This window comes from Mustela nivalis (assembly GCF_964662115.1).
Source record: "Mustela nivalis genome assembly, chromosome: 5".
Taxonomy (NCBI): domain Eukaryota; kingdom Metazoa; phylum Chordata; class Mammalia; order Carnivora; family Mustelidae; genus Mustela; species Mustela nivalis.
The window spans coordinates 139,172,113-139,186,231 of record NC_139024.1 but is presented as its reverse complement, the minus strand read 5'-3'; the positions used below and the strand labels follow the sequence as shown (position 1 = coordinate 139,186,231).

At 39.2% G+C, this 14,119-nt stretch overlaps 2 protein-coding genes across 18 annotated transcripts in view; one reads left to right on the top strand and one right to left on the bottom strand.

Moving 5' to 3' along the window:
- RIOK1 (RIO kinase 1) overlaps nucleotides 1-11,653 on the bottom strand; it is a 28,580-nt gene extending 16,927 nt beyond the window's left edge. The window contains exons 1-8 of the mRNA XM_082729823.1: nucleotides 11,334-11,653; nucleotides 8,307-8,520; nucleotides 6,450-6,540; nucleotides 5,141-5,210; nucleotides 3,297-3,339; nucleotides 1,360-1,452; nucleotides 423-535; nucleotides 241-321 (exon numbers count right to left, since the gene is read on the bottom strand). Coding sequence (XP_082585949.1) covers nucleotides 241-321; nucleotides 423-535; nucleotides 1,360-1,452; nucleotides 3,297-3,339; nucleotides 5,141-5,210; nucleotides 6,450-6,540; nucleotides 8,307-8,520; nucleotides 11,334-11,404 — 776 coding nt within the window. The 5' untranslated portion in view covers nucleotides 11,405-11,653. The remainder of the gene's footprint in view (nucleotides 1-240; nucleotides 322-422; nucleotides 536-1,359; nucleotides 1,453-3,296; nucleotides 3,340-5,140; nucleotides 5,211-6,449; nucleotides 6,541-8,306; nucleotides 8,521-11,333) is intronic.
- A 42-nt stretch (nucleotides 11,654-11,695) lies between these two features.
- Nucleotides 11,696-14,119, top strand: part of CAGE1 (cancer antigen 1) — a 46,555-nt gene continuing 44,131 nt past the window's right edge. For all 17 annotated transcript variants that reach the window (XM_082729814.1, XM_082729821.1, XM_082729807.1 and 14 more), the window contains exons 1-2: nucleotides 11,696-11,958; nucleotides 12,855-13,072. In XM_082729814.1, the coding sequence (XP_082585940.1) occupies nucleotides 11,946-11,958; nucleotides 12,855-13,072 (231 nt within the window). In that variant the 5' untranslated portion in view covers nucleotides 11,696-11,945. The remainder of the gene's footprint in view (nucleotides 11,959-12,854; nucleotides 13,073-14,119) is intronic.

The window sequence follows — 14,119 nt, the reverse complement described above, 5'->3', positions numbered from 1 at the left end:
AAATAAATGTAAATTTTTCCCAAAACAGAGTGGGAAAGTAATGGGTTCCCAAAACAGAGAAGACAAGGTAGTTCTTATTTGTCCAGGAATGTGCTGGATCGAACAGAAATGAACAGCACTCCAAGTACCCACTTTTGGACAGAACCACCGTGGGATTTGCCAGCAGGAAGGAGAGAGGGCCAGTATGGTTGCCGCAGCACAGCCACACGCCTCCCCCCCGCCCCCCTCCCCGACAGTCACCTGATTAAGTTCCTCATTTCTTTTTCTGCCCAGGTTTTCACCATTTTTCTGGGGTTTCCTTTACAATAGCCATGACGAAATCTTGAACGAGAAAAATATTTGTTATTCCAATCATTCCATTATTCCGGTCTGTATTCTAGGATGGAGAAATTAGGCCAACTAGAAAAAGAATCGGAGCTTACCTGAATTCCCCACTTACATACTTATCCCGATCTTTGAACACTAAAATAGAAGTTTTGTAAATTTTGATTGCTCTGCTCTCTCCGTTTGCTGTGCTAGCATGGTACACATTCGCCTATTTTGCATCAAAAACAAAAGGACATTTGTGTTAAATAGCTACACATGGTATTTCAATTTTTCACTCTATTTGATTCTATTCTCAAAAGTTAGAAAAAAAAGTCAAGCGAACTGAAGTAACACATATGAGAAACACCATCTTCTAAAACATCGTCACCAAACGGTACAGTAAGTAGGGCTCTAGTTTACGTATATAGTAAGATCCAATTTATGTACAAGAAGCCATTCCAAACATTTTTGTATCTCAAGTAGGTGAAAAATATTTTAAGACTCTCTTACATCTCATTTATAAATTGAGTTTTACTGAGAAGTGCTTCCCATAGGATGAGTTGCTAATTTAAAAATGCTGTGTCTTTCTCCATATCCAAGTGCAAAGGAAAAATGGGAAAGAGATGGGCTGACTCACAGAAACCAGATTAAGCCCCTGCCCCCATTAGTAACTATGCAATAAGGACTCGGGCCAGCAGGAATCAGACCATCTGCACTGACCCTGGCACTCCTGGACCCAGTGATCCAGTATTGTGACGGAGGTGAAAAGGCACAGTTGTGTGCCCAACTTCCTCCCCACCCATAAATAATAATAAAGCTGTTTTTGGAAAGAGTAAGCTATTCTGACTTGTGTGTTTTTTTTTCCTTTCCTTTCCTTTTTAAAGGCACCATTTATGTACCAAGTGCCTTAGTTCCTTTTGGAATCTGAAGTAAGCTTTGCGCAGTGGCAGTATCGTAGCCAATGAGGTTTATCCGAGGCGCGATTATTGCTAATTGGAATCTGAAGTAAGAAAACTAACATGAAAACATTCAGGCATCCAAAGAAAAGCTCACTTCTTTTCCTGTGCTTATGCAGCCATTTATCTCAGATATGATTCCTCTAGTCAACATCTTGAATAATATCATTCGTGTTCTAGGATCCAACACCTAAAACATTGGAAAAAAAAGAAAAGTTCAGAGAGACAGTATCAAATATTTCTCACTCAAACAGGTGACCATTAATAATCTGAAGAGCTTAAGTACTAGGCCATCCTGGCTGACTCAATGAATATCAACTGTGGTGTTTTTATTCACTCAGAATTTTAGTAAATAAAATGCGACATAAGAGCCAGAGAGACAAGAGATGAACCAACAAGTTCAGTCACAGAAATTAAAGTCTACCAACCAAGTCAAAAGGAAGCGGAATTGACCGTAGACTGACATTAGCTAAGAGAATATAATACAGTCACATAGCTAGGTTTACATTTTCTAGTAACATTATAAGGAGTAAAAAATAGCAGGTAAAATTTGTTTTATTTTATTTAATCCAATATATCTAAAACACTATCAATTTCAACATGCAATTGATATAAGAAGTTACCAGCGAGAGATTTAACACTGCATTTTTTACACCAAGCCTTCACAGTCCAATGTGTTGACATGGATGGCACGTCTCAATTCAGACTAGCTACATCTCAAGTGCTCAGTGGCCACTGTCCCAGACATGCAATTTTAAATCAGGGGTCAGCAATGGGACTGGGAGGGAGACAAACCGTAAGTGACTCTTAATCTCACAAAACAAACTGAGGGCTGCTGGGGTGAGGGGAGTTGGGAAAGGGGGGTGGGGTTTTGGACATTGGGGAGGGTATATGCTATGGTGAGTGCTGTGAAGTGTGTAAACCTGGCCTGTACCCCTGGGGATAAAAATTCATTATATGTTTACAAAATTTTTTTTTAATTTTTAAAAATTAAGAAAAAAAAGAAATCAGGGGTCAGCACCCTACAGCTCATGAGTCAAATGCAGGCCACAGCCTGTTTTTCTATAGCCTGAAGCTAGGAATGGCCCTTACATTTTAAAATAGTTGTTTAAGGAAAAAAAAAAAAATTGTGAGCCATAATGCTTAAAGTATTTATTTAACCCTTTAAAGAAGGAGTCTGCACACCTCTGCTACAGATGAGTAAATCAGGGAAAGGGTCCCCTTTGAAGTCAGCGCAATTAGTCTTGAGGTGGCTGCAGCAATGTTCTGACCCTTTCTATCACCTTTTCACATCAAAAATCTGGGCAAATGTTAACATCCAATCACAATGTCTACATATGGGAAAACAAAATTCTTCTCCACTCTTGAATAGAAAGAATAAAAACAAGTGTAATTTCTAAACCAAGTAATGAATTTCTAATTGAAAATTACACACACACACATACCCCCACTTTGTGGCAGATACCTATCCTTTGTGAAAGCTCAGAAAAATTCCTGCTGACCTTAAGACAAGACAAGAGATTCCGATCTTACAATGAATTCTGCTTCCCCACAGAAGAGGGAAGCACTGCATGATGGCCAGAGCGGGACAGGACTCTAATTTATCTGTTAACAGTCCTATTATAAATAAAGCAAAATGTAGATTTCTAAACTCAAACTACAGGAAGGAGTAGTTTTAGATAACATCAGCATTAAGCAAGAAGGATGAATGCAAACTATAACCCAAGAGAAAAGTAATGCTCATTTAAAATGAGAGCCTGCAGGGCATTTGCGTGGCTCAGTCAGTTAAGCGTCTGCTTCTGCTCAGGTTGTTATCTCAGGGTCCTAGGATGGAGCCCCACATTGGGCTCCCTGACTAGCATGGGAATCTGCTTCTCCCTCTGCCTCTGCCCAGCTCATTCTCTGACTCTCTCTCAAATAAATACAATCAGAAAAGAAAAGAAAAGGAAAGGAAAGAAAAGGAAATGAAATGAAATGAAATAAAATAAAGTGAATAAAATAAAATAGAGAGCTTGCAGCACATTGAAATTTTACCTGTTCCACAGTTGCTCTGTCCGCCTTATCTTTGATGCGATACCTAAGCAAAACCAAAAATGTATATGTGACATTCAAAATTTAGAAGCCAGGGGCGCCTGGGTGGCTCAGTGGGTTAAGCCTCTGCCTTGGGCTCAGGTCATGATCCCAGGGGCCTGGGATCGAGTCCCGCATTGGGCTCTCTGCTCAGCAGGGAGCCTGCTTCTCCTCATCTCTCTCTCTGTCTGTCTCTCTGCCTATTTGTGATCTCTCTCTCTGTCAAATAAATAAATAAAATCTTAAAAAGAAAAAATTTAGAAGCCAAAATAAAGTTTCCAAATGTATCATTCCTTGAAATTCCTATATGGGTAGTTTCTTTAATAACAGATTTCATAATCTCATTGTAGTTTCATTGCTCAATGATGATTCCTTCATGTCCCCTTAATCATCAATTCAGTTCCCTACAGCAAAAGGAGCACATCTGCCTATTTCATTCATATTTCTGTCCATATTTCAGAAGGGTTAGATAAAAAGAACAGCTGGGATAAAGTGAACTACACTGCAAAAGAGAAAACACCAAGTCTATTAATAATTGCCCTTAAATCTTTAATGATTCTATTAATACAGATTAAAGTCATTGATACTGCCTTCTCTTTAGAGTTCCTTTCTACAAAGACACAAGGTTTTATCATAAGATATTTCCTGGGTTCTACATTAAAATGCAAACTCTGGTTGGTTTCAGCTCATACACTTAGTGACTCTATTAGCACTCATCTAAACTCACAAAGATCCAAACAAACACTTCATGAAATAACCAGTGATTATGGCAGTTCTCAAAAAGTCTGTATCTTGGGGCGCTTCGGTGGCTTAGACAGTTGAGTGTGGACTCCTGGTTTCAGCTCAGGTCATGATTTCAGGGTTCTGAGATCGAACTTCCCCCGCCCCCCACCCTCCCCACCCTCTGCACTCGGCTGGGAGTCTGCTTGAGATTCTCTCTCTCCCTCTCCCCCTCCCTCCACTCCAGTGGGTGCGCACGCACTCTCTCTCTCTCAAAATAAATTTTTACAAAAAGAAAAGAAAAGCTGATTATCTCTTGGGTATAGCAATAAACCAGAAGAATAAAACTGATTTTTAAGTTCAGTTCTTTTTTTAAAAAAAGATTTATTTTAGAGGGAGAAAGTGCACATGTACACGCACAGCCAAGCAGGGGGAGGGGCAGGGGAGAGAGACTCCGCAACCAGACTCCCACTGAACCCAATGAAGGGCTCAATCTCAAGACCCTGACATCACAACCTGTGCCAAAATTAAGAGTCGGACACTTAACTGAGTCACCCAAGTGCTCCTTAAATTTGGTTCCAACACTACTAACCTTAATATCACTTTTTACAATATATTGTCAATGCCTTAGAGCTACTACGATGGAGAAGTTAGCCAGATCTTAAACAACTGATTTTGAGAAGAATAAAAACTGTTCTTAGATATATCACTATTCAGTTTGAAATCTTCCCTTGAATTTTTAAAAATATTTCATGGAAAGGAATAAATTTTAATAAATTCTTAAAAGGGAATATTTTTATGCTCTAACATTTTACTTTAATCTAGAATCTATATTTTAGTTTAAAACCATTACCCTCTTGAGAGTATATTTGTGAATTTCACAAAATTATAGTTTGACCATACATATCTTAAGACTCAGTATTTTCAACTTATAAAGGAAAGGATACCCTCACTTTAAAAAAAAATGAAAAAAATGGCTTAAGTATACAAAGAAATATCCTTTCCAAAAGATTTATAACCAAGATGCTACTTTATTTGTCTCAAATTAGTCCCCATCAGCCATGTTTTATAGCTAAAATATTACTTACATATCTGCTTCCTTTTGTCTAGACTTTTCAGTGACTTTATTTATGACAGAATCAGTAACATTTAGCTTATCTGAAAATTAAAAAATACACAATGTAAACAACATTGAAGACAAAAAGACAACAGTCTGAATAGAATACTTCCTCCCTCTTCCTTATTTTCTAAATATTTTGTTGTATAGAGTATCTTTGAATACTAAAAAAATGTTCATGTTTTCAGAGAGGAGCACGATGCTGTGTCTCTGTAGTGACAAGCATGATACTGTGTCTCTGAGTACCCCAATAAAAGGTTAAGAATCAATCACATTTGTGTAACAAGTGACAAGCGTTATCACTGTCATCACCACGGCTCCGATTTCTGAGCCACAGAAACTCGGACCCAGGGATCCCCCCCAAAATACTTCACCTGCATATGCTGTATTTCAGACACTTGTTCATACTTTACATGACTAATACAGACAACATAACTGCTTGAATTCCAAGTCTAATTCTAAAAACTTCAAGTTTCATTTTAAATTATAGCTCAATCATGGGCTTTGAGAGATGTGCTAGGTTCATAATGAGTTATCAGTGTCTGTGAGACAAAGATGACCCTGCATTTTTCAAGAGCTGGTGGTTCAAATCAGCATTCAACAGCTCACTAAATGACTGACACCTACACACTGAGTGTCTAGTAAAGCCAAATGTACTTAGGTTCTGTATTCTAGCACAGCTGACTCTTGAACAACATGCGTTTCAATTGCCCAGGCCCACTCAAATGCACAATTTTCACAGCAAAGGACTGCACATGTATTTCCTCTTCCTTATGATTTAACATTTTCTTTTCTCTAGTTTCCTTTATTGTAAGAATGAAGTATATAATACATATAACATACAAACTACGCGTCTATCCACTATTTGTGTTATCAGTGAGGCTTCCCGTCACCAGTGGGCTGTTAGTAGTGAAGTTTTTGGGAGGAGTCAAAAGTTATACATGGATTTTCAACTGTGTGGAGACAGCATCCCGGGTCAGTATATTTTCAAGATCCTACTATTGGATAATCTTACCATAAAATCTAATACAAAACAGACAAAAACTTGAACAGGCACCTGTAACTTTATAATTCTACAGCAGAGAAAAAAACAGAACTAAAAAAAATCTAAGCTAAAGTCTCTTCCTGAAGCCAGGCTTTTAATTCACTGAGTTTTTATCTCCTGTAAATGTTATCAGTCAGCAACACTGAATACTCTCATTTCTTGATTTAACAACATTTAATAACACTATGGCTTCTGAAGAACTTCCTCAGAGCCCAAATGTATTTTACGAACTCACCTAGATTAATTTTATTCTCAAATTTCCGTAAGACCTTGTCTGCTGGAGTAGACATTTTGGCTGAATTGCAGTTGGAAGTCTGTCGATTTGCCTAGAAGAAATGAGTTTCGGAGTTGAAAGCACTAGTTTTAAATAAAGACCTCAGGGTTCTTTATCACATCCCGTTTTCCTTAGCTCACAGTTAACTATTAAAGCATCAATACTTGAATGAGTACCCCAATAAAAGGTTAAGAATCAATCACATTTGTGTAAGAAATTTTTAGACATCTGAAATAGGACAAAATTAGTGGTTAAAGGAGTGTGTACCATCTGACTCTTTTTAACCTCTCTACAATGTATTCCTCATTATTAGAAGTAACAAATTAAAATTAAATGTATTTTTTTGTTTGCTTTATTGATTCAAAATTTGAAAATGCTCATTTATACCGGAAGTGTATAACAAAGAGCTTAGACCAACATGAAACTGGTTCTAAGAATCTCAGTTTGGGTCTACTATCTCAAGAAAGGGAAAGATTAGGTATGAGACTTTCTGGCACTATGCATAAACTTAAGTAATAGCAAAAAGAGAAGAAAAAACCCATAAATAAGAGAATATAGTACAGATAAAAAGCGCCCATAATAACTGCTGACTTAATCCTGTTATCTCAACTTGGAAGTGTGAAGCTGACTTGTTTCTTGTTTGCACAGACCTCTTTAAAGTTTTCTACTAAATACAATTTTTAAAACATTTCTAAATACAGGTTCACAGTAGAAATCAAAGGTAAAATTTTAATCATGTATAATTCCCAACACCCAAGACAACAGTTAACATTTAAAGACGTATAATTACTTGTATTACTAGCTTTGCTCAAAGGGGTTACACTATTTCAAAGTTGAAATAGCTCAGTGTCTCACCAACAAATCAATGAAGGAGTTACCAAAACAAGACCACAAGTGTGAAATTCATCTGGTTATTTTTAATTGCTAGCATTCTAGTCCACAAAATAGCCTCAACAGTCAAAGAAATATTTTTGGCTTTCTCCCCCCTCCATCTCTTTCAGAAACTGGTATGTTCCAGGAAGATGTACCAGCTAATCCTAGGACTCTGCAAACTCCTAAAACATTAAGTACTTCCAGTTGAGATGAAGACTTTATGTAGTCTGGTAACTCACATTTTGTACATAGCAGAGATGGTAGATCATAAACATGTCATTAATATAGCTTTCCACTGCAACGTATCTTAAAGTCTCATAACATCCCATCAGGGATCCTATGAGGGAAATCAGTCCCTCAGTAATTAATCAAGTTTACTTCCAATGCTTCTGTATAAGCAATACTGGAGGATCATTCTTTTAACATTATTTTTGGCCCAATCCTAGAAGAACTGCTGAGTCAAAGCACTTATTTTATGTTTTAAATACTTTTTCTCATATACCAGTTTATCCTCCAAATAACTGTGCTTATTTACTCAATCAGCAATTATAATTTTGGGTCTTGGTCAGTTTCATAGGGGAAAAAAATGGTCTCTGCGTATTTAATCTGCACTTCTCTAATTATTAAGCAAGTTGAACTTTTTTCTCCATGCTTCCTAACCAAATGTAAACTGCCTGTTTACATCCTTTCCTGTGCACATTTTAAAGCTCGTCATCATAATTTAAATGACTCTTTTTAAATGTACTCATTATGAAAGGAATCTATATCCAGGAAATTACCAGAAATACGAAATGGATGAAGAATGAAAATGGTTAAAACCTGGGGCTACAGGGCAACATAACCTGATGGAAATCTTTCAGTTAGTCAATCCGAGAATGACAAAAAGTTCTTTGAAAAAAAGATAACGTAAGCAGTAACAGATGCATAAAATCATTTATAAAATACCTGGGAGTTACTCCTTGCATTTGAGATGCAATTCTTGGTGAGCCTCCCAACTCCATCATCCCAGTCCCAGTCGTCATCATCATCGGACTCCTCCTCCTCCTCCTCCTCCTCCTCCTCCTCCATCTCACCTTCCCCCGTCTTCTCAGACACATTGTGCAGGTCTTCAAACAGAACACCATCTTGTTCTCTGCTGGTCTTCAAGTCAATGCTTTCACTAGAAATAACAATGTTTCAGCATGTTTACACAGACCTCTAGTAGGATCTACACATGTAATTATTTGCGATACAACAGACTAAATCTATACCAATAGATGTAAAAGTTTTCCTTCCAAAGTACTTCCCCATAAACTCAACACCAAGTTGTTTTTCACAGTGCCATTCCCATTGTTTGCTTCTTCTCCTGGTCCTACTAAAGAAGAAATACACCCAGTATGAAACCCACTTTGAAGTCAGGATTTACGCTGTCACTTTCTCTGCTGAACAAATGGACTCTGACCAATACACCAGACCCGCCTCTAGGAAAACCATTCGCAGATATGCCTTAAGAGGGGGGAAAAAGGTTTTTTGACAAAATTTGAGAATAAGTCTAAAGCAGCCTTACCTTGAGCTTAGTGCCACTCTGACAAAAGGAGCTGTATCAAGATCTGGGTCACACAAAGAACTTCAAATCACCCTTGTTCGTGAAGGGAAGGAATGAACAACACAAGCACCACAAATGAGACTGGGAGTATGCGTGTAATTCAGTATGAGAAGTGGTGAGTCTTGAAACCAGAGAACAGGTCCAGAGTAAAAAGGGAGCACAACCAATGGGGTGTTTTCTTGCCATGGGAAAATTCAGACCAAGTGCTACTGTATCTTCTTAGTTATTCAAGAGAAGCCAGAAGTGTGGATTTTTGCGGCAAATCCTACTTAACTGGTACATTTAATTTTAACAAAACATTGCATACCAAACAAAATATGTGTCCACAGGTCATAGTTATTAGAGGAACTACCAGTTTTGACCTCTCATGTAGAGAACAAGACAGAACCACATAGAACAGCTGATAATGTGAACTACTAGCTTAAAAAAGTCAGATGAGAGTTTAGTAAATTCAGATGATCAATCCTGATTATTAATTAGTCACAGCTTACAGGGCTCCAAATCTCCATAAATATGGATGGGAAGAAAATAATGATTACACACCTGCTATCTATAGTTACTATGATTCTGTAAATACAATCCTTAATTTGATCCTTTAATTGCCAGTAACCTAGAGTGGCATGTCTAAGTTACACTTCATTTGTATCAGAACTTCTCAACCTTGGCTGGACAATTTTTTCATTCTGGAAGGTCGTTCTGTGCCTTGTAGGATGTTTAAAATCCACTGGTTTATCCTCACAATATCCAGCCATGGTTGGTAAGCCAGTGCACACTCATTACCGTCAACTATTCACCAGCAACACTGGGCTGGGTTTCACCTTTCTACTTCTTCCCTAAAGCCTTATACATGTTTGTCTGGCAACAAAAATCTGCAATTAATTTGAAATAAAATCTTATTTTTCTGGCTAAATCCAATGTAACCTCCCAGTAATGATAATTTGCTCACGGAAGTCTTCCTTAATCCTCATCCGTTTTTCCTCTTTACTAGTTACCTGATTCTAATACAAATATCAATTGTCTAATCCTTTAATGTTTCCCCTCCTACCATGAAAGCCCTGTGTCAATCAGGGTGGTGTTTATCAATGCATCCCTACCCACGAATGTTAGATCTGACACACAGAAAATGATCAACATATATTTACTGAAAAAAATCCCCAACTGATTAATAAAATGTATATGTAAAGAATCCTTACTGTAAACACAAAGTAAAATCGGTACTCTTGGAATTCCGAAGGAACTCTCTATGTTTCATGTAGGAATTATCCTTAATTCCTTTTGCCTCACAGGGTAGCCCACATTCAATACACCAAATCTTATCACTTCTACCTAAAACATAATCCTGTTACTCTATATCTAGCTCCCATCAAGTATGAACTGAATTACTTTTGTCAATTTTTTTTTTTTAAGAGAGAGAGTGTACATGAGTTAGGGTGGGGGTTGCAGAGGGAGAAGGAGAGACTCTTAAGCAGGGTCCATGCCCAGTGTGGAGCTTGAGCGGGACTCCTAACCCTCAGATCATGACCTGAGCTGAAATCAAGAGTCAGATGCTTAACTGAGTCACCCAGGCACCCCTACTGTATTAATTCTGAACTGCTTCCATCCATGCCTTCCAAAACCACCCTCTCCATAACAGAGCAATTCCTTTAAATCATAAGTTATATTATGTCATTCCCCTGCTAAAATCTCTCATATGGCTTTCTATTAATACTTAAATATCCCAACTCCTCAACACTTATAAAGCTCTACACCATCTGGCCCCTTCTCACTTTTACATCGTACCTAGCCATCTTCTCAATCATTTCTGCTGTGCTCTAGGTACAATGGTTTCTAAATCTCCCCTTCATAGCCAAGAGCGATACCAACGTTAAGCCTCTGCACTGTTGTCTTTTGCTGAACGTCTGTTCCTTCTGCTCTGCTTGAGATTAGTTCCTTTTCGTCGTTCAAATCTTGACTTAACTCCCTCCTGACATTGTCGTTAGTCTACCAACTGATTTTAATTATTTACACAGTGTCTTTTTTTTTTTTTAAATATCTCTAGGTACTCAACTGTCAGTCCCTCCCAAGTACAAGGTAAAATTCACTGACAGCAGGGACTTAAGTCTTGTTCATCACCATCTCCAACGCTAAAAACAGAACCCGGCACACAGTAGGTGCTCAAATATTTCTGAAGGCTGAATAGAGTTAAAGAGCAAAAATCTGTGTTTCCTAACCGCTATCCCGACTGTGTGTGCCCGCGATGCTAATTCTGCCGCAAAGCAGGTTATAAAAGACCCGGCTGGGATGGAGAAAGAAGCGGAACAATACTGGTCTCCCTCAAAAGCCCAAGCGGGCGGTTGGCGGAGAAGAGAGCAGAATCCCAGCGGAGTCCGTGTCCAACCCGCGCCCACCTGTCGGAGGCATCGGCGTCGTCGAACTGCCCCGGGACCACCCGACTCATCAGCAGCCGCCGGTAGTCCATGACGGAAGCGCGCAAAGCCTCGACGCCCGGGGAGGCCGTCCGCGCAGCGTTGGAACAGGAACCCCACAGGGACAGTCCTACCCGCCGCCCATCAAACCGCCTTTCGGCAGATGCCCGCCTAGCAAACCACTCAGAAGCTCCGAAGCTAAAAGCGAGCGCCACGTGCTAAAAAGGAGATACACCTGCTACGACAGGAAGCAGCATCTCCCCGACCGGAAACTCCCGCTCAACCGGATGTCTCAGTCCTGCCGGAAGTCCCGCCCTCTACAGCCCCGCGCCGGAGGGCGAGAGGCGGGGACGAGGGCGTGGGAGCCCGGGCGGCTGAGTTCCCCGCGGAGATTGGCTGGCGCAGCGAACTGACGTCACACAGGGTCGTTCCAGCCCGCCTGCCTGTCTTCTGCTAGGTTTTTAAAACGCTGAATACAGTTAAAGAGCATCTCCCATCTCTTCGGTGGGAGAACCCTTCAAGTGTCGGTCTTCCTCGCGCAAAACCGTACGCGGAGGGAGGAAGAACGAAACCGTTACTGCGGATCCAGAAGCCATGGACCCTGGAAGTGAGCACGCTTTTTAGACTCAAGGAGTTTGGTGCATTGTTTTGAGGGGAAAATAGTATAATTGACTTTAAAAGTTTGTGATGCGACTGAAAAAATTTTAAAACAAAACTAGAATTTGGAGCGGTAACTCCCAATGACTTTTTTAAAACACCCATCTTAAAACAGCGTTAGACTGTCCCGGAATATCTATCCAAATATCTGAATAAATATTTTTAAAGTGTGGCATAAATCTGGTAAGGACAGAATGAAAGTGGAAAGCTTAACTTAAAATGTCACCTGACAGATGGTGCCATATGAACAAAGTTCTAAAACTGTAATCGGAAGTGGTGATGTAAGAGGTGGAAAGAAAGCATGGGTTAGAAAAAACACTGTTAAAGGAGAGATGGATACGGCTTGGTAACTGGATAGCCCAGATGATGAGGTAGAAGGATACCAAAGGTGTCTCCCAAATTCTCCAATCCAAGTGCCTGAGAGAATAGTGTCGGTCGGGAAAGTGGGAGAAAACTGATTTACAATGTTGGATTTGATTTGATAATGACATAGTAGTATCAGATAAGTAGTATAATGGAACCCGAGAGTCCTTGGATATTATTTTGAAAATATGTTTTAAGTAATTGAGGGGGCCCTTTATCCTCCTAGGTCTTTTAGGAAATTATTGGATAGTAGCCACATGTGTATTGACGTGTTTTTGTTCAAATCAGTATTTACTACCACACGAAGTGACCATGGTATACTCAAACTGAACATTTTTATTTTTCTAATAAGCTGACAATGGACATTTAAAAATTTAGGAAAAGGGGTATTGCTGCTTCCTTAATGCAAGGAGGGATGGGGGTGGAATCCTTAGTTTGCATATTCTAATAAACATTAAAATTACGTGTGTTTTCTTTTTAAAGAAGCCTTCCATCATTCAACAGTTAGGAACAAGGACTATCAAAAAGTTTGGTCGTCATCTTCAGATCCTGTGCATTTTGAAACGGATGTTTCTCATGAAAAATTAGAAAGCGTGTCAGAAGCAGAGGCCATCAATATCAGCAGTCTTTCTCAAGACTTAACCCACTCACATTCTCCCATCTATATGGAAACCAACAGTACCACTTCAGACTTGCCTCAGGTGTGCATTGCTTATAAGTTCTAGGAGGTACAGATGTATGCAGCTTTCACATTTTTTCCATATGAAAATTTCCTCAAAAATATGGGGAGGGGTACCTGGGTGGCTCAGTGGGTTAAAGCCTCTGCCTTTGGCTCAGGTCATGATCCCAGAGTCCTGGGATGGAGCCCCACATCAGGCTCTCTGCTCGGTGGGGAGCCTGCTTCCTCCTCTTTCTCTGCCTGCCTCTCTGCCTACTTGTGATCTCTGTCTGTCAAATAAATAAATAAAATCTTTAAAAAAAATATGGGGAACAATAAAAGAATTTCCAGTGGAGGCTCAGAGGAGGAGAATACAGGGTTTGGTTTTCCCAGTTCCCTTAGTGTACAAAGAAAGAGAGAATTGTACAAATAATGTTAAAACTGATCCTTTCAAACCTCCATGTGAAGTCTTAAGTGTGCAACCAGGGGACATGGCCATGACAACTAGTGACAGGGGCAAAAAAAGAGTCCAAGGGACCGGACATCTGGTCTAGAGGGTGTTCTAACACATCAGCATGCAAATGATTCAAATGTCATTCCTAATGGCATTGACAAGACGCTACATGTCAATGATTTTCTATCTTAATGAAAATTACAAGTGCTCTTTCTCACAAAATAAAAGGTTAGACTTTCCCAAATCAGTATTTAGTATCAGTATTTAGAACAACTGGATGTTGTTCTAAATGTTCCACAATTATTAGCAAGTATGTAAATAATAGGAGTGAATTAAGTTGTGCCATATGTAATTGACTTTTTATAGTTCTAAAATGGACAAATATTAGCAATTTCATGTGGGCTAACCCATAAATTGGCATAACCTGTCTAAAGGGCTATTTAGTGATAAGAAAACACGTGTTATTTTTCATTCTACCTCAAAGAAGTATGCAAATGAGATACATTCAGAATTACCCTTAATCAATAAACATTAAGGGTGCCTGATTGGCTCAGTCAGAAGAGCGTGTGACTCTTGATCTCGGGGTCGTTAAGTTCAAGCACCAGGTTGGGTGTAGAGATCACTAATCATTTAAAA